The sequence below is a fragment of the Polypterus senegalus genome, chromosome 3 (assembly GCF_016835505.1).
Source record: "Polypterus senegalus isolate Bchr_013 chromosome 3, ASM1683550v1, whole genome shotgun sequence".
Classification (NCBI taxonomy): Eukaryota; Metazoa; Chordata; class Cladistia; order Polypteriformes; family Polypteridae; genus Polypterus; species Polypterus senegalus.
In genome coordinates, this window is record NC_053156.1 from 58,355,879 (window position 1) to 58,377,923 (window position 22,045).

Here is a 22,045-nt window from a genome sequence, read left to right on the forward strand (position 1 = left end):
AGAATTAGGGCAATCATTACCAAAAAGAAGACTGTCACACTAAGGGGCCTTCTGGGGTACAGAATGATTACCTTGATGTTCCATAATGTGAGGCAGAAATGCTTCTATCTTGTGCTTGAAGCCATTACTTCTCTAGGCTTGCATAACAATAGAAAGGAATAATATGAGCTAGCGGTTTTCAGCATGAGGGAAAACTCCAGGAATACTGGCTGTGTGGAAAAGAGTGCTGCTTGGAACCTGGATGGCTAGTGAATACATTTGGCCTTGACAGCAGATACTGATATTAATTATCAGAACTTTAATTAGAACAATCTAGATGAGAACAGGCCATTCAACCCAACAAAGCTTGCCAGTCCTATCTAATTAATCCACCCAAAATAACATCAGTTCAAATTTTTAAACTCCATAAAGTCCTACTGTCTACCACACTACTTGGTAGCTTATTCCACTTTCTCAGTTGAACCCTTGAAACTATCTTGGGCACAGTATGCAAACAATTAAACCTAAATACAGTAATGTATCCTAAATATTAATGTGATCAATTAGTGGTGCTTACTACTTGTGAGATGTCCTCCATGCACCTCCCACATGGGGTGCACCTGACACTTCCTAGTCAAAGGCCAAATTTTCTTTAATTCCGATTGTTCAACCACATTCAGTACTACCTGCCATGTGAGATGGAAGCTGATGTAATCAAAGAGAACAAAAATAAAAAGCTCAAAAAGTGTGTTTTAGTGTGTGAGGGACTGTCAAAACTGTTTCCACTCAACACAACCTTGAACTTTATTTGGTAATTTTCAGTATGTTAATAAAATAACCAACTGTTATACAAGCTTATGCATGCTGCTATACACACACTACGTTGATCAGCAGAGAAAGCCAACAGGCCAGTTAGGCTGCCCCATACTTCATGCAACCCATATACTCAGTCTCAAATGCATGAAGACTCATAACTTATTTTCTCATTATTAAACAGAAATTAAACATGTTACAGTGTACTCTCTCTGCATTGACATATTAATAAGAGTTTGAAAGCGATGTATTTCCCTTGTCCAAAAGACAATACTATTTCAAACTTCCCATGGTGAAATTAAATTAAGGCTCTAAATAATCAAATTGTCCAAAAGCTGTATGATATGAAAAAAGTCTGAATAAGAGTAAACCACTCCATTTCAGGGTATTCATATGAAATGTAATGATTAAATTCACAAAGAATAATTGCATAATAAACTAGTTGCGTCTAATATTTGAAATATTAAAAGGTGTGCTTCAGTTTAAATGTTTGAAGTCTAAATATTCTTCATTGTAATAGAAACATTTCATTTTTCACCCTCTGACTGAAGTCCACAGAGGGTGAGATCCCTATGTTAAAGGATCGAAAATAACATCAAATTCATAATCATCGACCTTGAAATAGTCTAAAATGATAACTCGCATGCTTATGCTTGAAATTTGTCATTTTAACCTTTTGGGAGTGATTTAGAGGGCTAGAACAACAAGTAAAGAATCAAATATGAAAAATATATTCATAATAGGCAACCTCAAAATAGCATAAAACAACACTTTATGCCTATATTAATGATCCCCATTTTTTCTACATTTTGGGAAAAGAGGTTATTTTGACCCCTCATATCCCATTAGGGACCTTTGGGGTCAGTTAATGTAGTAGGCATAAGTTCAAGTCTTTCTGATCATTTTGCTGAAGACACCTGGTACTGTACTCTTTATGAGAAGGATATAATTTCTTACACAAAATGTGTTTCAGAAATGCCCTAAACACAAGGGGTTTTCAAGTCTAGATGGTCAAAAATAGGTAGATCTATGATAAAGCTTGACATCTTGCATAACTAGACATTAAGACAAGTTGAACTATATATCATATGTGAGGGTTTTCTTGTCGCAATCAGGGGAGCTGATGGAACAGTCCTTACGGATGACACTGTAGTTGTGACCTCCTGGGCTGGCTACTTTGAGCAGTTGTTCAAAGCTGATCCTCCAGCTAGGACGTTGGATATACCTGGTCCATTGTTCTTGAGGCTGATCCTCCAATTAGCTGTGAACCACCCAATCTCACTGAGATTGCACAGGTGGCGAATGAGCTGGGGGGGAAGGGCTGCAGGGATCTGTGGTATCCAGGGTGAACTTCTCCAGGCTGGTGGTAAGGCTGCCCTCCTGGCATTGCAAGCAATCTTTGCTTCCATTTGGGAGACTGGCATCATCCCAACTGACTGGAAAACAGGAGCAACTACAGGGGGATAACAATGCTCTTGGTGCCGGGTAAGGTCCTTGCTAGACTCGTCCTCAATAGGATCCGTGATCACATGCTCACCTACCAGCGACCGAAACAGTCTGGTTTTACGCCTAAGAAGTCTACCATCGACCGCATTCTGGCACTGAGGGTTCTCATAGAACGCAAACGTGAATATTGGCAGAGTTTCTTTGCAGCCTTTCGTCGATTTTTGCAAAGGGTTCGACTCAGTTGATCGAGTTGCCCTATGGGACAGCCTGAGGGTTTGCGGGATCCCCTCGAGGTTGCTGGATATCATGGCCGGCCTCTACACTTGTACTGTGGGTGCTATGCAGAGTGGAGGCAGGACCTCTGCATTTTTCCCAGTTGATTCTGGGGTTTGTCAGGGGTTTGTCAGAGGGGACTGGGCGGTCTCTTGGTCTGGAATCCCTACAGATTTTATTTTTTTTTCTCCAGCCTCTGGAGTTTTTTTTTTGTTTTTTCTGTCCACCCTGGCCATCGGACCTTACTTATTCTATGTTAATTAATGTTGACTTTGCTGACGATGCTGTGATCTTCGCAGAGTCAATGGAGGCTCTGATCGGGTGAAGATCCAGGCCTTTAATGACCTCTTGGGCACAGCCATCAGCAGTGTGTCTGTTTGCGGAAAGAGAGTGTTGACCTTGTTGAGAGGTTTACTTAACTTGGCAGTGACCTTCGTGTCTCTGGTGACTCTTCCTATGAAGTCAGTAGATGGGCTGGGAGAGCATAGGAGATCAAGAGGTCGCTGGAAAGGGGTGTGTGGTGCTCCCGATATCTATGCAAAAGGACGAAGGTCCAAGTCTTTAGAGTCCTGGTGCTTCCTGTTTTGCTATATGGTTGCGAGACATGGACGCTATCCAGTGACCTGAGAAGAAGACTGGACTCCTTTGGTACTGTGCCTCTCTGGAAAATCCTTGGGTACCATTGGTTTGACTGTGTCGAATTAGCGGTTGCTCATGGAGTCCCATTACCTGCATTGTGAGGGAGTGTCAGTTACGGCACTACGGCCATGTGGCACATTTCCCAGAGGGTGATCCATCTCATAAGATCCTCATTGTTGGGGATCCAAGTGGCTGGACCAGGCCAAGGGGTTGCCCACATAACACCTGGCTGCGGCAGATGGAGGGTCATTTCCGGAGGGTAGGACTGGACTGTGTGTCTGCCTGGGTGGTTGCCAACCAGAATCCCAAGTTGTTTTGCCATGTAGTGGGTACGGCAACACACTGTACCAGTGCATGCTCCCCGACTTGACTTGGTTTTCTTGTACCGGTTAGTCAGGAGGTGCCAGACCAAAAAAAAAGCATTCATAATGAATTCTTATGAACAATACTACTACAAAAGCAATGGCCTAATGCAAATTTTTCTGCTACATTTAAGAGCTCAATATTCTCCCGTTTAGACAGCAATATGATTTACAAATGGTAAAATAATGAAAAGATAGAAAAAAAATAATGATAAAATAATATATTAGAACAGTTTGAGATTTCATTCAAACAACATTAGATAAGGCAGTATGCAGAAATGGGGAAAAGCTTCCTATAACCAGTAAGGTCAAAACAAGAAACAGGGCTGAGGTTACCAAAAATTCATTTAATACTTAAACTGCTGAGTGACAGCTGAGCCACAAAGAACACACACTCACACTCCTTTAATCGTGTGTCTAAAAAGAAAAGAAAAAAAAAAAAAACGCCATTAGAGAGCAAAAAGCTTGTTTTAGGCTTTGTGAACTGCAGGCAGCAGGTGGAAAAAGAGGTCAGAACTGGAAAAATTAACTTGAATAAATCTACTCAACCCCTCCCCATTAGGCAAAGCAGCATAACACAAATCGGTCAAGGCAAATTTTCCACAGCAGATGGCTGAGCAAACAGCACATGCATTGGTAAAAAAGGCCAGCTTAAACACTTTAAGCACTGCTGTTCATCACACTTTATATTATTAACATCTGTTCTGCTGTTTTATCAAATCTAAATGCAAGTGTTGCCTAGTACAAAAACATCTGCAAGTGGGAGAGTGTATGATTTTTATCCTAACACACATTAAACAATGAAAAGTGTCAGGGCTGGAGATAATCTACACTGATTAAGCATTTAGCTGCATGTCTAAAGGTTACCATCAAAGGTGTTTTAATGCATTGAGCTGTAATAAAGTAAGGACACCCTCTGTTGTTTTTATTAACAGAAAAGATGCAGTCATTCAGTGTTTGGCTTACGCTGTCTTAATCTAAAAAGGACATATTGTATATGACATACTGTACCTTGTACAAAGTTACATACATCACTGTATTATTATTATTATTTATCCATTAGTTTTAGATATCATGACAGCATGCAGATTTCTTGGAAAATAAATTCATCAGCTTTAGGGTATTCTCATCAAAATGCCATCTCATAATCCTATGTTTGGGTGTCTAATATCAGATATCTCTACATGGAAGCGTGGTGAAAAATAAACTCCGACACCAGCTTTTATCATAAATCCTAAGAGTTTTCCCAAGACAGAAGAACCCACAGGACAGTAAAATAGGTTTAGCGGAGGTAGAATATAGCAGAAAGAAATCCGATACAATGAAAACAGCCCCCATACAAATCTCCAATATCCTCACTTTTTCCCCCCAATCCATACAGGACGTACATTTGACCTTCAGTTCCAAAAGCTATTATGAAGTTAATGGCCTAGCTAAATGCATAACTTTCTAATGTGTGCAGAGCCTTTTCTATCAATCTCATACAAGGTCCCAGCGTTCATTCCAATGAAAAAAAGCAAAGAGGGGTGGCACGCATTGTGGTCAGTACGAGTGGGAGTGAAACCTGATACACTATAGTAGCAATTTTTTGTGATTTTTTTTTTTTTTTTAGTTTGAAAGCACACTGATCTTTTTTGTTTCTTGAAAGGACAGAAATGGCATGCAAACAATTCTGTTTGGTGTAAGAATAGTCACCAGTAGTAATGCTAGCATGACTGCAAAGTTTCCAGTATACAAACTGCTCTTGTGCTCATTGAAGCTGAGCAAAGAGTCACTTTGGTTTGTAAAATGTAACAAGGAATAAGGAGCTTGACAAGAAACATGCATTTGCAAACCATATATTATGCAAGCATTGTTATATAAAAATGTAAGTTCTCTGGCATGTTGCAAATATTACATAAAGGAACATGCATGTTATGTACTGTAACCATGTGCTTTCTGGCTTAGTGTGGAGACTGAAGATACCAGAATTACATTATCACATTTTATCATGTGGGACAAACTGATTCAAGGGTTTTACATATTAGGTGCAAAAGACTGATACATTTTGGTTCATGGGCATTTAAAGTCACCTTTATCTTAATATAAGTAAAAATAATCAATTGCAATAAAATGTAGATCACATTTATCTTAATATAAGTAAAAATAATCAATTGCAATAAAATGTAGAATAAAAGCACACAAAAAAAACATAGTGTGGATGAATGTGAATATATGTGAAGGAGTGTGCCACATGAGGAACTGGTAACCAGGTCAGCCTTCCACTAGATGTTGCCAAGAACGACTTTGGCTCTTAATACTATATATTAGGTTAAGTGGGCTTATGTTTAAAAACTGGTGGATGAATAAATTATGTAAAGGAATTCTTGTTAAACTGTCACATTTTGCTGTCCTTCTATTTTAAGTATTTTTAATTCCGAATTATAAAAAAATTTCCATTCAACCAAATAATTCGAAAAATATTTTAGAAATCATAAAAAAAAAAAAAAGAACAAGACGGACTGCAAGAATTTTCATGCTCTGTGCTCTGGCAGCACCAACTTAATTAAGATGTGCATCTTCACCTTAAAAAGCCTTGAGTCGACTGCATTCTGTCTACAAGTTCCTAAAATCAACTCTTTGTTAAATGACAGGGACACAAAAGTTAAAAACCAGAGAGCTTTCTTAGGACTCAAGAGCCAAAGTTAAATAAAAGATAGGTTATAAGAAAGACACATAAAAAAAATATGCGATAGTTTGCACACCCTAGGGAAGACGGTTAGCTTAGCATTAAACGCCCTGCCTAGGAAACTCAACAAATAAACAAAGAGAATTGCAAGGCAAGCCATTATGTCAACAGTATCAAAAAACACTGCACACTAGGTGAAGAAAGAGTACGCTGTTACTTGAAAACTAATAACAAAAACCCTAGCTTTTCTCTACACAACATTTGACCAATCAAACTAGGTCTTGTGGAAAAGGTTTTGTGACATTTGAGATGAAATTTCTTAACAAAATAAGTGCGATGTTTGGTAAATGCACAATACATGCATGCTCTGTATTGTGCCATTTCTGACATTCTCTTTATAACTAGAATAAAAATCACATCAAATATAAGATCACATTCTAAAGGTTTATAGACATTTCTCACTACTGTAGCATGCTGTTGGTTTGGTTCTTTTCAGCTGATTTTCTGACATTTTTTGTAATGGAAAGAAAAAACTTAGGATGCCAAGTACAGGAACATACAAAAAAAGTTTGAATCAAATAAAAAAAAATTGAGGAGAAAAAATATTTTTGTGTAGGAAAACCTTAAATAATAAAATAATTGAGAAAAAACATAAATGTCTGATTGGTATATGAATGTTCTGGACTCATTGTGTATCTGTGTCATAATCTGCTGTCTAGTGATGTCTGATACAAAGACAAAAAACAGCAAAAAGTAAAAAATACCCCTAAAATGATCACATGCTTAGACAACACTTAACCATAAGATCTAAAGTTGTTATTATTATAACCACAAAAACACAGAATATGAGAGATCTGAAAACATAAATAAGCAATGTATTTTTGGCCCATATCCCAAAAATATGCAAGTTGTGATGAGTGGTGACTCTAAACATTCCCAAAATTAATGAATTAATGAATGAATGTGGGTTTGCACACAACCAAGTGTGTGCCCTATATAGTGTTAAATCTCTCCTTATACGCAGAGACCCTGAACTGGATAAAATGGTTAGGAAATGCATAAGTGGGTTGATATTAATATTTGTAAGAATTACTTACAGTATTAATGCTTTGAAATGGGTTCTGTTTTTTTGTCCATCACCTCCAGAGACACCAGTATGAGAAAACCCCGACATTTGATATATAGTTCGACACATCTTGATGTCTAGTTATACAAGACTTCAAGCTTCTTGGGGTTCCTCCGAATTGTTGGTCTTACAGACCTTAAAAAACCCCAATCTGTAGGACATTTTTGGGCCATACATTGTGAGGGAAATGATACCCTTATGATAAACAGTGAACCTGAATGTCTTCAGCAATAATGATTCAGAAGGAACAGAAGTTGTAATAAAACCACATCAACCGACTCCAGGGGTTAACCCCCTAATGAGACACTCCTTTTATAAAGCTTCAAAAAAGTTTGACAATAGATGAAAATGAGAATAGATAATAGGTAGGTGGAGTGTCATTTTATACCATTTCAAATTTGCTGATCACAAAAATGAGAATATTTTTGATGTATGACTTTTTGCTGCCTTCTAAGTGCTATTCTCATAAGGATTAGAATGACAAATTTCTAAGAATGTGTGGTATTGTTTTAGACTATTTCATGGTCAGTGATATTTTTTTACCCTTTACTAGGGATCTAGCATTCTATGGACCTATATCAGGAGGGAGGGGGATAACAAATTTCTATTACAATCAAGAATACTTAAGAATTTAAACATTTACTGTAAATTGAAGCACACATTTTAATATTTCAAATATTTAATGAAATTATTCTCATTTATTTTATACTTCTACCTCATGAAGTAAATCGTTACATGTCTCATGAGCACCCCAAATTAGACTTTTTAACTTAGTAGACACCATTATCCAGGTAACTTACAAAAAGTCATCATAAACACAGTACACTTGAGAAATCATAGAGTCAAAATTGAACAATATACACAAGGAATGTAGCACTACAGGTAAAATTCAGTTTGAATAAGGGTTTCAATTAAAAATCCAACCTAGCTAGAATTTTATAAATATCTAATTCCGAAAAAATTCTAAAACTAGAAGCAGAGCACTTTAAAAGACAATATCTCTCCTCCTGCTGCAGCTCTCTTTCATTCTCATTAACCCAAAGTAACTTATCATGACCATGAATCTAGAGGCACTGCTGTGGAAATTCTACTTTATCGCAAGATTTTTTTCCGCTCTAACTTGTAAACACCATATCACCACACAGCTATATAGCTGTTTCTTAAGAGTGGTAACTTTTTGGCTTGCTATTTAATTTTGGTCGTCACAGCCTATTATCTTGCTAGCTATAACTAAGAAAACTACTGATGGGTGCAAGGCAAAGAGAGTTAGATTCTGGCTCTCACTTTAACAGTCATGCAAAGTTAGAGATTAATCATCTTAAAAAAAAGGGGATCAGAGTAATTACTCTGTAATCTTAAACACTTCTGGGGTTTTGACACTCAGTGTTCACTGAATACCAGACATAACAATGGATAAAACATTCTAGGCTCACACCTACTCAAACTGCAGCTTGCCTCAGAAATATTTTAGAAATGACAGACACGATACAGTTTTGAAGGTTTGCACCCTCTGGGTCATATTTGTTCCAGAGTAGCCAATTACTTCCGCACCCCTCCTCTCTGCTCTCTAGCTATATAAGGAAATTCTTGAAGAGGGTATGAGTCACAGCCAGCACACATACAAAAGATGTGGTAAAGAAGTCATGCCAACTAGTGCTCCACCCCACACAGCAGGATCTAAATCTACAGGCCTACAAAACACAGTTCAGCTTCAGTGTTTAAGGAGCAAAAAAGAAACACAGGCATATCAGCAAACAAGTACTATAGCTTACATGTTAGAATAACGGGAGGACACAGTAGCACATTTAAAAATCAGCATCTTTCAAAACCAGGACTTGAAGCAATAACCCCACATATACTGAAATGTAATCCATGAAAACCTCTCCCAGTGTTACAAAGTGAATAGTTAACTCAAGAAACCCATCGTAGGAAAATTGATATACTTTGGGAAAGGCTGTCCCCATTGTGAAAACGACAAAGTAATACATATAGCAAGACAATCAGGCTCACAGCAGCATTCACAAGATAATGAAGATGGACAAAAAGTCACCTTCATCGTAGCTTTTGAGACGCAGGATAAGCTATGCTCACTGCATCCCTCAGTAAATGAATGGATGCAGATTAAATTTTATTGTATCTCATTAGAAGCACCACATGACATTATAGAAGTAGACACTTTAAGAAACTCACTCTGACAGCTATGGAACCAGCTTAAGAGGTATGAAATCATTCTGTATCCTGATACAGTCAAGAAGGCTCACCAATGTCTTACTACTTGGGATGACAAAGGAAGGCCTGAATGTCTTCATCTATGTTCATCCCCAGCTTCTACAGGGGCCCAGTAGTGTCCATACTCATATATTGCGTTATTGTCTTAGCATGGGTTAGGTCCACAAAGCACAACAAAGAATGGAAAATGCATCACAGATTATTATTGGTGCACTGCTCGCTTCCGTTATGAACATATAAAACACAAACTGCCTTAGAACACCAAACTATATTATTACAAGACCTCAGTCTTCCTGCATAGCCACTACCGTCTCTCCACTGTTCTAAAATTAGTACAAAACTGTAAACTTTCACAAAGTTAGATTGAGAAACTGCTTTATCTACAGGTACTGAGCTCGCTCAGCACTGGCATTTACTCATTCATACAGACAACTGATTATATTTTTGTTTTTCCAGTTTTAGCACAGGCTATCTCAATGTCAGTTGCAGGATTTAAAGTCATAAGCTTTAACCACTACCCCACACTGCCTTGACTGCAGTGAACTACATGAACACTTCTTATATACTATACTGTATGTCATATTATGTAATATTAGTAGTAGTAGTAGTAGTAGTAGCTGGAGTATTGTCACATGCACACACACACAAGAAGTACAGTGAAATTATCACTTACATGTCCTGCATTCAGGGCCATAATCTTGTGTTGTACTCATTGTCTGTTGTTGGTATTGTACTACTGCCACTAAACTATTTAAGACGTGCAAATAAATTAATGTAATGTGTACACGTATTTGAATATGAACATTATAACATACTGTATTTTGGAGCCAGCTCTGTGTGCTAATGCATCTGAAACTGTGTTTTGTTCGAAGACATTCAGCAAGAATGACACATAAATAGGCAACCTAGCTTCTGGATTCATATGGTATCTCCCTGCGACTGACAAGACCCATCACCGAATGGCTTAAAGAAAATAGAGTACATGTTATCACTGCCTAAAACCAAATAACTTCCCATAAAAGGCAACCAATGGAGAAGACAGCTATTAAGCACTTCCACTGTTCCAAAATGGTAATCTGCCCATTCAGAGGCTTAACTGGGCCATACACTGCACCCAAAATTGCCTGATGAAAAGTACCAGAAGACAGCCTTCAGGGACAAACTAGCTTATAATATTGCACTATTTTTTTTTTTAGATGGCCAACATGAAACCAAATGAAGACCTAAAAACCGTGCCTGACCATTTACTGTGTTCAGAACATGAGAATTTTCTCATGAAAGCCATTTCAGGGCTATGTACTGATGAGCAAACCTGTTCTAGTGCACTTATTTTGCTGCAAATCATATTATTTCTAATAATGGTCAACAGAGATAAAACACAATGGGGAAGAGACAGACATTGAGATCTTAAAGTGTCTAGAACTGAAATGCTGCTCTTGACAGCACAGTGTGAACAAATTAGCTCTTGGAGGCCAGAGTGTTTAAAATTGCTGCAGATCACGTGGAAGTCAAACAGTAGCAAGCCCCTGAGCACTTACTATGTTAGAGATGGAACTTTGTTTCAAGACATCCTGCAGAGGAAGCACACAAGGTCTCTCTTAGCAGCTCAGTGTCTGCAATTTTACAATTTCTCAAGAAAACCAGCTTTCACCAACACAACAGAATCAAAAGTTTGTTACTACTTGTTAAATTGTAATTTGTCACAAAACAGCTGCCATGGGGATGTAAACAGAGGTACATGCCACTTCCAGAGCACTAACAGCATCCAAAATCGCACTTTGCCTCGTGAGGTCAGTTAGAAGGCACAATAAGGTAAGTAAATTAGCTCCTGCCACCTTACAGAGCTTGAAAATCATTCTAACTCAGATCACTGCCAGTTCAGGGTGATGAACAGAAAGAACAAAAAGCACTGAAAATTACAAAGATGGGCAAAGCCAACTAAAGAGTGATGGTGTGAGACAGCAATCAGTATGTGGGACACAGCCAGCTCCCATTTAGACTATCAGTAACGGGCAAGAAACACAATGCAAGAAGATCAGATGCCCAAGAGCATTAATGAAGTAACTTACAATCAGACTAGTCAGCATTCAAGAGCTATAACAGAAAGTGCCAAGTCTCAGCTGATCTGCCAGGGACTGCATACAAATACAAGAAGTCAGCATTATGGGATGTAAGGAAAAAGGCAAGTGAAAGGCAAAAAAAAAACCAAAAAAAAAAAAACACAACAATAATGACAGACAGCCTAAGAGAAATAGGCCATAGGTTCTGTAGACAGCACTAACCCTAGATATAAATGTTACGAAACAAGATACTGTAACACAGCTTGAGCCTGCCAAAGAGCTAGAAATCAACATAAATGTAGCTGGTTGCACAATGCACAGAAAAGATATCATGTGAGATATTAAGAAAAAGAAAAATCAACAGTGAGGAAGGAGGCAGGTCCTGAACTTCTGGATGACGTTAGTTGGACTTGTGCTTGGACTGCATTTTGTCCCCCCTTTATATCCCATCACGAGATGCACTTCTTAACTAGAAAGTGAGGACACCCTAAAAAATTGACTTGTTTGTCATCCAAGGGGGACTCTCATCCTACATTTACTACTCCAGCACCTGGCCTATGCTTGCCAGGTACAGAGGCTAGAAGAAAAGGATCAAACTCAAAATACCGGGAGACCCTTTGCAATTCTGTTTAAAATTTGGCTAAGTTCATCCCATTCTGTTGCTCATTGTTGACATGTTTCTTCACCTTGCTTGTTGTCTACCTGTGGTAAATTCAATTGATTGGACATGACAAGTAAAGGCACATACCTGTCAATACAAGATCCCATAGCTAACAGTGTGTATCAGAGTAAAAATCAAGCCAATAAGTCAAAGGAATTGCTGGCAGATCTTAAAGACAAGATTGTGGCGAAGTACAGATCTAGTGAAAGCTACAAAAACCAATTCTATAGCATTAAACATTCCCAAGACAACGGTGGCCTCCATAATTCTTAAATGGAAAAAATCTGGAACAACCATGATTCTTCCTAGAGCTGGCTTGCCTGGCCAAACTGAGCAATTGGGGGTAGGAAGATGTGGGAGGGCCACAGTAAGAGAAGTTAACAAGAATCCTATGGACCCTCTGGCTGAGCTCCAGAGAACCTTTGTGGAAATGGGAGAAAGTTTCAGAAGCACGACAACACCACCTTAAAACTCCACTAATCTGCACTTTATGGCAGAGTGGCCATATGAGACATGAAAGCCTGCTTGGAGCTTGCAAAAAGCCACCTAATATTCTTTCAGACAATAATTAATAATAATTCTTTACATTCATGCAGTACATTTTTCAGTACTTAAAGCACAGGGAGGACCTCAGCTATGAACTCACAATCTCATTGCTGCAAAGTAGCAGCACTACCATTGCACAACAATAATAATAATTCTTTGCATTTCTATAGCGCTTTTCTCACTACTCAAAGCGCTCAGCAATTGCAGGTTAAGGTCCTTGCTCAAGAGCCCAACAGCACAGAGTCCCTTTTGGCATTTACAGGACTTGAACCGGCAGCCTTCCGATTGCCAATGCAGATCCCTAGCCTCAGAGCTAGATTCTCTGGTCTAATGAAACCAAGATTGGCCTCAATTCTAAGCATCATGTCTGCAGGAAACCAGACACCGCTCATCAAATGTGTGATACAATTCCAGCAGTGAAGCATGGTGATGGCAGGATCATAGTGTGGAGTTGCTTACAAGTGGCAAGAATGGGGGACTAGTCGAGGCTGAGGGAAAGCCGAACAGAGCAAAGTACAGAGATATCCTTATTGAAAACTAGCTCCAGAGTGCTCTGGTCATCAGAATGAGCTGAAGGATCACTTTTCAACAGGACAATGACCCAAACCACAAAGTAAAAACAATACAGGGGTAGCTTAAGGACAACTCTGGGAGGTGCACGGCCAGAGCCCAGTCATGTTTTTTGCCATGTCATTCTGGGGTACTGAGTGTTGTTTAATGAGGGGGAAAATGAATTAAAATGATTTTAGGATAAGGCTGCAACTTAAAACAAGTAAAAAATGAAGGAGATTAAATACTTTTTGAAGGCATTGTAGGTTTTCAATATACCACAATCACATGTAGAACAGATAACAAGAATATTTAACACTTAAGATGAGAAGGTTTTAACAGCTTTTTGTGTGCTAGCCCACCTCAGTTTATTTTGCCATTGCTGATTGTGTGTGTAGAGTTTTTCTCTTCCAAGAAGACACAATATCCGTCCTTAGATGTCAGGGCAGGTATACTTGCACGTTTGCTCTCCCCAGTTATCAAGGGCTAGGACTTAAATGCAGTCATAAATAATAATGTTTAGCAGAGCTGGAGACAACAACCTGATGCAAGGCAAGAGACAGCTGTGAGATGAATTATACAAGTGGAAACCAATGCCAGAACCTATAGGTCCTATACGTCTCTCTCATAACACCCTGCATTGCCAAAACTGTCTGATTTTAAAAATGTTTAGATAAGTTAGTAATGTTGAGAATACAACAACAAAAAAACTTTAATCAATGCCTGTGGATAATTTTAGAGCAGAATTATGTGTAGTAAGCCCCACCCCACGATGGGAGTATTAGTTTCGAGTTAAATCCGCAACCACAAAGAAAAAAAAGGCAGATTTGATTTGAAAGCAGAGATCATCCGGCATCAGCTGCCTTAGTTTCTAACAGGAAAGCATGCTTACTCAGATCTGCAGCTCCATTACAAGGGCGTCACCAGGGGAAACTAAAACCGTTATTCAAAATTCCTCAAAATACAATTTAAAATATGCCTTGGATATCTGCGTGACGGCATACTAGCTCTTTGCTCAAGACATTCCCCACTAGCTTCTTGGCTGTCAGTTTTGGATAAAAATAAATCACATAAGAAATAAAATGCTCATGAGGCAAGCAAGATGAGGCTTTTCAGCCAGAATACTGCTACTTTTCCCCAATTGTCAAGACGTGATGAAATTGCCATGGTTCCATGGTGGTGGAGAAAAGAGTTGGTCTGCAGCAGCACTCTGACCAAGTTTTCATACTATCCACACTGACCAGAAGCTCTTCCTTCGAGAACTGTAACAATACATTAAGGCAGCCTCACTGCATTTTCACTATTGGGGGTTTCACAACTTGACTATGGATGTGTTATGTAAAAAGCCATTTCAGCTTCTTACCTGTCTATGCATTTTTGGCACACTGCAAAATCAGCCTACCCACATTCTGCCACATAGGACTTACCAACAAGGGTATAATCCTAATGATTTGGGCATTCAAGGATGACCCATTTAATTAAAACTATCCATTCATCCATTTTGCATCTTGCTTATCCAATTTGGGGTCACTGTTGCCAGCCCTGGGGACCAAGTCCTATCACAATAATTAAAACCAGTTATATGTAATGTGTGTACATGTGTTTAAATTTGAGTTTTATGTTACTACTGTGTAACACTTCTTATTTAATCAATTTATATAGCACACTTTACAATATATCATCAAAACATGCATACAAAAAAGTAAGGTAATGGAAATAAAGACATTCAAGCAATGCCATGACATAACAGAATGTAAATTAAACAACTCAGAAACATACATAGCATTAGAGTGACACCTAGAAATTGCAGCATACAGTTTGCACCACTATACAAGGTACCAAAAAAATTGGAAAAATTTACATGCCATACTTTTAATAATAAGGGTTGTGTGGAAAGAGGAGACAAACTCAGGCAGTGTGTTTCCACACTAAAGAAAAGGAAAAAACATTATGGAGCGATAAATGATTTATGATCATTTTTACTTGTAATTGCACTAAATAGTTCAACTTATAGATAAAAATAACCATTGTTTGCCTAAAATGCCTTCCTTAAATAAGAATGTAATTAAGCATTCCTAAACACTTGCCGGGTCATTCTAAAAATGTTTACTTTACATGGTGTTTAAAATGATGGATTGTCTAAGAATATGCCAGTGATTTCATCTACACAGATTGATTCTGTCTAGAAGTTGGTCAGAGAGAATAAAAGGAAAATCTCATAGATGAAGGAGAGTCCTAGATCTGCCTCTAATTATAAAATATCTACTTCTCTAAATTATCTTTGCAAACATTTTCAGCATACTTCTTCAGCACCCCCTTTTATTGTGAACAGATCCCCAATGGTCTTTTTGCTCCATCTCCATCAAAACCTTTATGTTCATCAATATATGCACTCATCCACATTTCAAAAAGCAATGTTATGTGTGCAGAGAAAAGAGAAAAGAAATCAGAGTACTGTGAGAGAACATACCAAGCACACAAGAAAATAAGACAACAAAATATCTGGACCAAAAGTAAAATTCAGCTCCCAGCAGCTGTACAATGGTGTCACCCACTGTATATATCCTTAATGAAAAAAGGGTATATCCTAATAGCCTGATGATTTTATGCAAATTGTTTACAAAGTGTTAGCTCCTCCCAGTTAGAATACACTTGGTACTATTGTCTGATGATAGCTACTACTCATCTACTAAAATATCTAACACATTTTTTGAGAAAAAGGGTTTTGATGCTGAAGTGTAAGATCAAAAAAAATGTAAAAAAATCATGAACAAGAATTGTTCTTTAATGAGAGTGTCTGTTCAAAAACATCAAGGTCCTTGGGCTAATTTTAGAGAGGAATAAATCTGAAGCTGTAAAAAAATTTGGATAAGAAGATACTTCTGAAAGGACAATTTAAATGATGAAAAAACTGGAACTGGTCTGTATTTGCCGATCATCAGACATTTAGTTATAATTTATTAATCCATCCATTCATTCATCATTCTGCTAACTCACTTTAGCTAATTCACAGCAGTTTGGACCTTAGTCTAACCCAGCATCACCATTCATAGTTAATCTATACATTTGAATCCTTTGTGGAGTCTGCATGCATTTTCGCAAAGTATTTTTCTTTTCTTCCCAGATCCCAAAGATTAACACAAAAGGTTAGGCTAGTTTAAATGGCAAATAAAAATGTGTCCAATGTCAGTGGTGTAACTAGAATTTGACTCTAGTGCATAAAGTAAATTAGGCATTGACCACCAAAAATGAGATACAGTAAGCATATAAGTTACATAAAAAAGTCAATATTCATAACTAAGATATATGAAGATGTATGAATGGTAACACCGTTAACTATTATATCCTTTGACTGTCATGTAGGCAAGCATGTTAATAATAACTTGCAAAGCAACAACCATGCAGTCACCATAGGCCCTGGTGCAAGGGGTCTCTCCAAAACCCACCCCACCCTGCCTACAGTTAAGCCAATGCAAGGCGGGCATGAGCATGCACCTGCCCTATGATGAACAGGCATCCTGAAGAGTTGTTTCCCACTTTGCAACCAATGCTGCCTGGCCCATGTCTCAGCTTCCTGGGACCCTAACCTGGATAAATAGAACAGAAAATGGATGTATTTAACAACTACTAATATGTAGACAATGAAAAGTCAATATTGGAGCAGAAAGATATACAAGCTTTGGGAAGCATCTGGGCAAGATTGTCAAATTTCTTATGTTCTTCAGCATTCATAATTAAGACATATGGAGTTGGGACAATGCTAACACCATTAACCTCATCTTTCAAATGTTTTGCTGACAAGTATGTCAAATATTAATAATGTGTAAAACAATAACCATGCAATCACTACGGGACACACACCTCATGGACCCTGATGCAATGGCACCACTCTCACTGTCTATAGTTACCCCACTACCAGGTAGGTATGGTCACATGCCTGCCTCATGATGAAATGGCAACCAGAAGAGTTGTTTCCCACCTTGCAACCAATGCTGCCTGGCATCAGGGCCAGCTCTAGCATTTTTGCAACCTTAGGCAAAGTTGTGAAGTTCGCCCTAAAATCTTACTTTTTTAGAGTTTGTTTGGACATAATTATAAATATATAAAATTGACGAGCAGTTTAGGGGGCTGCTGGAGGTAGTTTGTGCTTTGTACGCAATTGCATGTGGTATTAACCCTTTAAACACAGCCTCACTTTTGTCTATTTCATGCTACTTTGATTTAACTGGCTATAACTGTATCATCCTTCACTCAATATCCATGTTTTACACCTCAAAATAAAGTTCAGACATTCCTCTTTCAGTTGGAGAATTATTTATATGGTACACATATGTTACAACAATTTAAATTACAAAATTCAGTAATGTTTTTACCAAGGCCTAAACTTTGAATGTTATTCTTATTTGTACTAGGCTTCTAAACACTACAGAAATGTCAGTGAATGATTCAGGAAACCCCAGAAAAAATTATGAAATATCTATAAGTAAAATGTCTGGTTTTGCTGTTTTGAAGCAGTGCAAAAAAACAGGATTCTGTTTCTCCGCTTTAACCGTTTTCAAAAAAGTACCCGTAGTATACATATCCATTATTAAAGACCCATGGCCTATGTCTTATTTTCAAGGGCAGATCTTACACTATCAGAACATATATAGTTGAAAAAAAAAAACAAAAAAAAAACACACTTTGTATCCAAATTATAACACCAACAGTTGCAAGATTTAAAAATGGCTTTGTAATTAAAAAAAAAAAAATCAGAAAAACAGATGGGGGAAAATATAAGAAGTGGAATGTAGTTTTCACTTGAAAGTTCAAACACCTCTCTCATTTAGTAGATAATAGTCTGTCCATCAGGCTGTGAACAATTGAGTTATGACATTCAAGAAAGCCATGGGGGTTTGGATGTTCAGGTGTTGCTGTAATACAGCAATGTGGCCATCTTTGAGGGAAGAAAAAAAAAAATTCCAATATGTTATTGGGGCCACCAGAAGGAGTATTGTGGAGAAGGTCACAAAACTTTCCCGGGATATTTGTGAACCATTAAGTGGCTCCAGAGATAGCTCCAAATTACAGCATCAAGGTACTACTTGGCCAAGAGTCCTTTGTGCTTATACTTGAGAAAACAGTTGGACAATGGCTCAATCTGACATGAACTTAGTAGAAGAAAATTTGGAGGTAATTGGAGACAATCTTTTCCATTTGTGCTGGTGCAATGAGTTACCCCATGTAATAAGCAGGATCCAGACTCGTTTAGCCAAGTCCAGTGTAGTAACAAGGCTTTCCTTGCATTTGTTTGTTTCTTTGTATCTTACTACTGTCTTTTTTTTCCTCTCATTTTAGTTTTACATGATAAGATCATTTATTTTGATAAGGAATTGTTTACAGAATTTTGTTTTGGGTAAGAATGTCACCCAGCCACATCCCCGTGACAATATAATGAGAACTCTCAAACAAGTCTTATTTTTAGATTGCTCTTTCTGATGTCTCCATTAAATCCAAAGGATAACCCAGCTAGAAACAAAAGGGTTCCGAAAAACACAACAGCATAGCTCAAATTAGCTTGGTTTCTTATTACATATAATTCAAAGTAGGGAAAATAATAGTGTGCATCGAATTAAACAAATGTGGTGAAGAAAGGGTGTAAAATAGCTTTGTATTAAGAAGTTAACACTTAGACACTACAGCCTTTATGACTTCACAGGAACTGATCGACAGCAGATACTGATGGTCTAACTGAACAAGGAAGTCGTTACCACGTAAGATGTGGTTAGAATGAAAACTAGCAGCCGTGGGTTGCTCACAGGCAAAAGCTCTTCTCATATAGGATATTAATGCATATGGTTTTAAATGAAGTACTAAACTTCAGGGAAAACTAAGCCAGCCACAGGCTCACTTTTTACCATCAGGTTTTTGGACTGGAGGACAGGTGCACATCACAGTACATTTTGGATAGCTAGCCCCAAAACTTTGCATTATTGTTTTGTCCAACCAATGGGTCAAAAAACAACAGGGCTGAGTTTAAAGGGTTAATTGCAAATGGGGATTGTGGTTACAATAATGATTAAAACTATACTGCCCCTCAAAGTTTTGCCACCATAGGCGACTATCAAGTTTGCCCATATGGTAAGGACCGGCACCCTCTGGCATAGGCCTCTGCTTCCAGTGACACAGAGTTGGATTAGTAAAAAGGAAAATTGTTATATTTACCATGTTCTATGGAGCTGTGAGAATGATATCACAATTAACCTTACCCTTCAGAGCTTATGTAGGTAAGCATGTTAATAACAATCACTTACGATGCAGCAGCAGTGCAGTCACTGGGAGACCGTCATCTCCATGGCCCTACAGCAGAGGCCCCATTGACTCCAGTTACAGTTATGCCACATATGCCTGCCCTGTAACAAATCAATACTAAGAGTTGTTTCCCAGTTTGCAACCAATGTTGCCTGCCATAGGTCCCGGTTTCCTTTGACCTTAAACTGGAGGAGTGGTACACAGAATGGGTGTATTTACCAACAATTAGCAATGTTGACCACTGTATTGTTAGACAGTCAGGTTGATGATAATGAAAGGAGCCACCATCTGTTACACATTCCATGTAATACCTACTGAGCAAGTGCACTGCAAATTCATCAGGTAATAAAACACAGTGCCATCGAAGGTGAAGGTGAAATTACAAGAAGAACTGGTTACAAAAAGAATTTTTCAGCTGACAAACTGTCAACCTTGGGGCGTGGAACAAACAAGAGATGAAAAAACAGTTTAATAAGCTGAAACTGTACGCTTAAGAATATCGGAACTTCAAGGAAAAAGGGAGTGTTCCTGGAAAAAAAAATCGCTTGTAAAGTCCTGCCTATCCTAAACTACTTTTATAAATGCTCTTCATGCAGCACACATATAACTCCCGAATAATCTTAGGTCTGTTAGAAATTGCGTCTCCTGTCTATCAATACTTACCCCGCCGGTTTGTTAAAATAGAAATCAATGCAGTGGGAATGTTAATTACTTTAAGTCTGCAAGGTAAAGGCTAGGTGTATCTTAGGTGTACTTACAAAAACATGCTATATATCAAATAAGCCTTTCAGTGGTGCTGTAAAAACGCCCTCAAGTTAATTGTACACCAGCTAAAGCCACGTCAACTCGTCGGGCGCTAGGATCCGCCAGGAACATTCCACTTAATACCGCCTTGGGCAAAGGCAGGGATGTTTGGCTGTTTAACCCAAAACGAAAAAAATGTGGGCGGTATGCTGCAGACTGCGAGAGATAAACAGACAAGGCGAGCATTCGAAAAAAGTAGGTTGTGTGCAGTATTTCAAATGGTTGTGCGCCTCCTTCTCACACACACGGATTCCATTCCATTATTTCTACTGTTCTTTCGCAAGTTTACAAAGTTAGAGGAGGAAGCGTATTCGCGGGTAGTCTCGCGCCCCCCTCGCCACTCACCCAGGCCGGCAGGTCTCGGCTGTTCTTGTACATCTTCTCTTGGGTCATCCGTTCTTCGTTTTGCAGTAGCTGCATGGCGACGTCCATTCGCTTCTGCTTCTCTCCTCGGTTCACTTTCCAACCCATATAGACCATCAAGCCCACCATTACCAGGACAAGGCTGAGCCCCAGGTAACCAGCAAGGTAGACGGGCAGCAGCCATCCCAGGTACTTCGCGAACGTCCAGAAAAGCGCCACCACGTCCACTCCGGACGCCGCGCTCTCCCGCTCACTGCCTTGTTCAGCGGTTTCCGCAGGGGCTGCGTTGCGATCCATCTCGGAGACTGGTTACGTTACGCTTTCTTAAAAGAAGAGTATGTAAAATAAAGATTAAAAATGTGGACGAAGACGGGACGTGTTTACAAGGTGCGCGCTGCCATTCTGGTCTAAAATGAACGCACCCGACCTAGACAGTCAGCCGACGCAACAGCCACACGTCTTCGTCTGCACATGTGGCAGAAACGCAACAGGCTGGGGTGTCGCGGTGAGTCCCGTTATCCGGTGGAGGGATTAAAAGGAGGGGGTGAGAGGCGTGTTGGTCCGCGGAGCCCCACCCCACTGCGCATCGCTTTTGGACAGGCTTCAAAGACGCGTTGAAGAAAGTTTCGCTCACGGTGGGCGGTTTAACGAGACCCTTTTGTGCCCCACCCTTCCAAACTTTACACTATGGGGACCTAAAATTGCAACAGACCGTTCGGAAACTGTTCGCTACTGACTAACATTCTCTCCAACGAAAAATTTTGGCACCGCGCCGAGACGTACAGCAGGATCGCTTCAATTATCGATGTTATCACTCCATCACCGGTTACGAGTCAGAGACCCTCCAGCATAGCTGATGTAAAATATTCGTGATTTAAAACATGTGCCTAAGATTAACACTATTTTTTTTTCCAGTTGCTCGTTTTTCTTAATACGTTTTTGCCAGGACACTGTCGCAGTGAGCCGGAAGCAAACCTGCCAGTCGCTGAGCGCAATGCGGGTCTGCAGTACGGTCAACTGGCTTACACATCTATGGGCGATTCAGCGCATTTAGGTGGGTGATTTGGCTATGGGAAATACAGTATATCAGAAGTAATAGAATGACAGCAGGTCTTTTAAGTTCACACATGTTTATCCGTAGTTTATTTTCTTTTTTGTTGTACTTTTTTATTTTTACTGTATTTTTTTTCTACAGTCTTAAGGAACAGTTCTAAGGGAAAAATGCATGTCTTGGTC

General features: G+C 38.9%; 1 protein-coding gene across 2 annotated transcripts in view; it reads right to left on the bottom strand.

The window, feature by feature from the left end:
- esyt1a (extended synaptotagmin-like protein 1a) overlaps positions 1–21,453 on the bottom strand; it is a 102,627-nt gene extending 81,174 nt beyond the window's left edge. Inside the window, exon 1 of one of the 2 annotated variants that reach the window (XM_039747279.1) lies at positions 20,792–21,453. In XM_039747279.1, coding sequence (XP_039603213.1) covers positions 20,792–21,106 — 315 coding nt within the window. In that variant the 5' untranslated portion in view covers positions 21,107–21,453. The remainder of the gene's footprint in view (positions 1–20,791) is intronic. The other variant, XM_039747280.1, reaches the window with a different exon arrangement.
- Between the last annotated feature and the right edge of the window lie 592 nt (positions 21,454–22,045).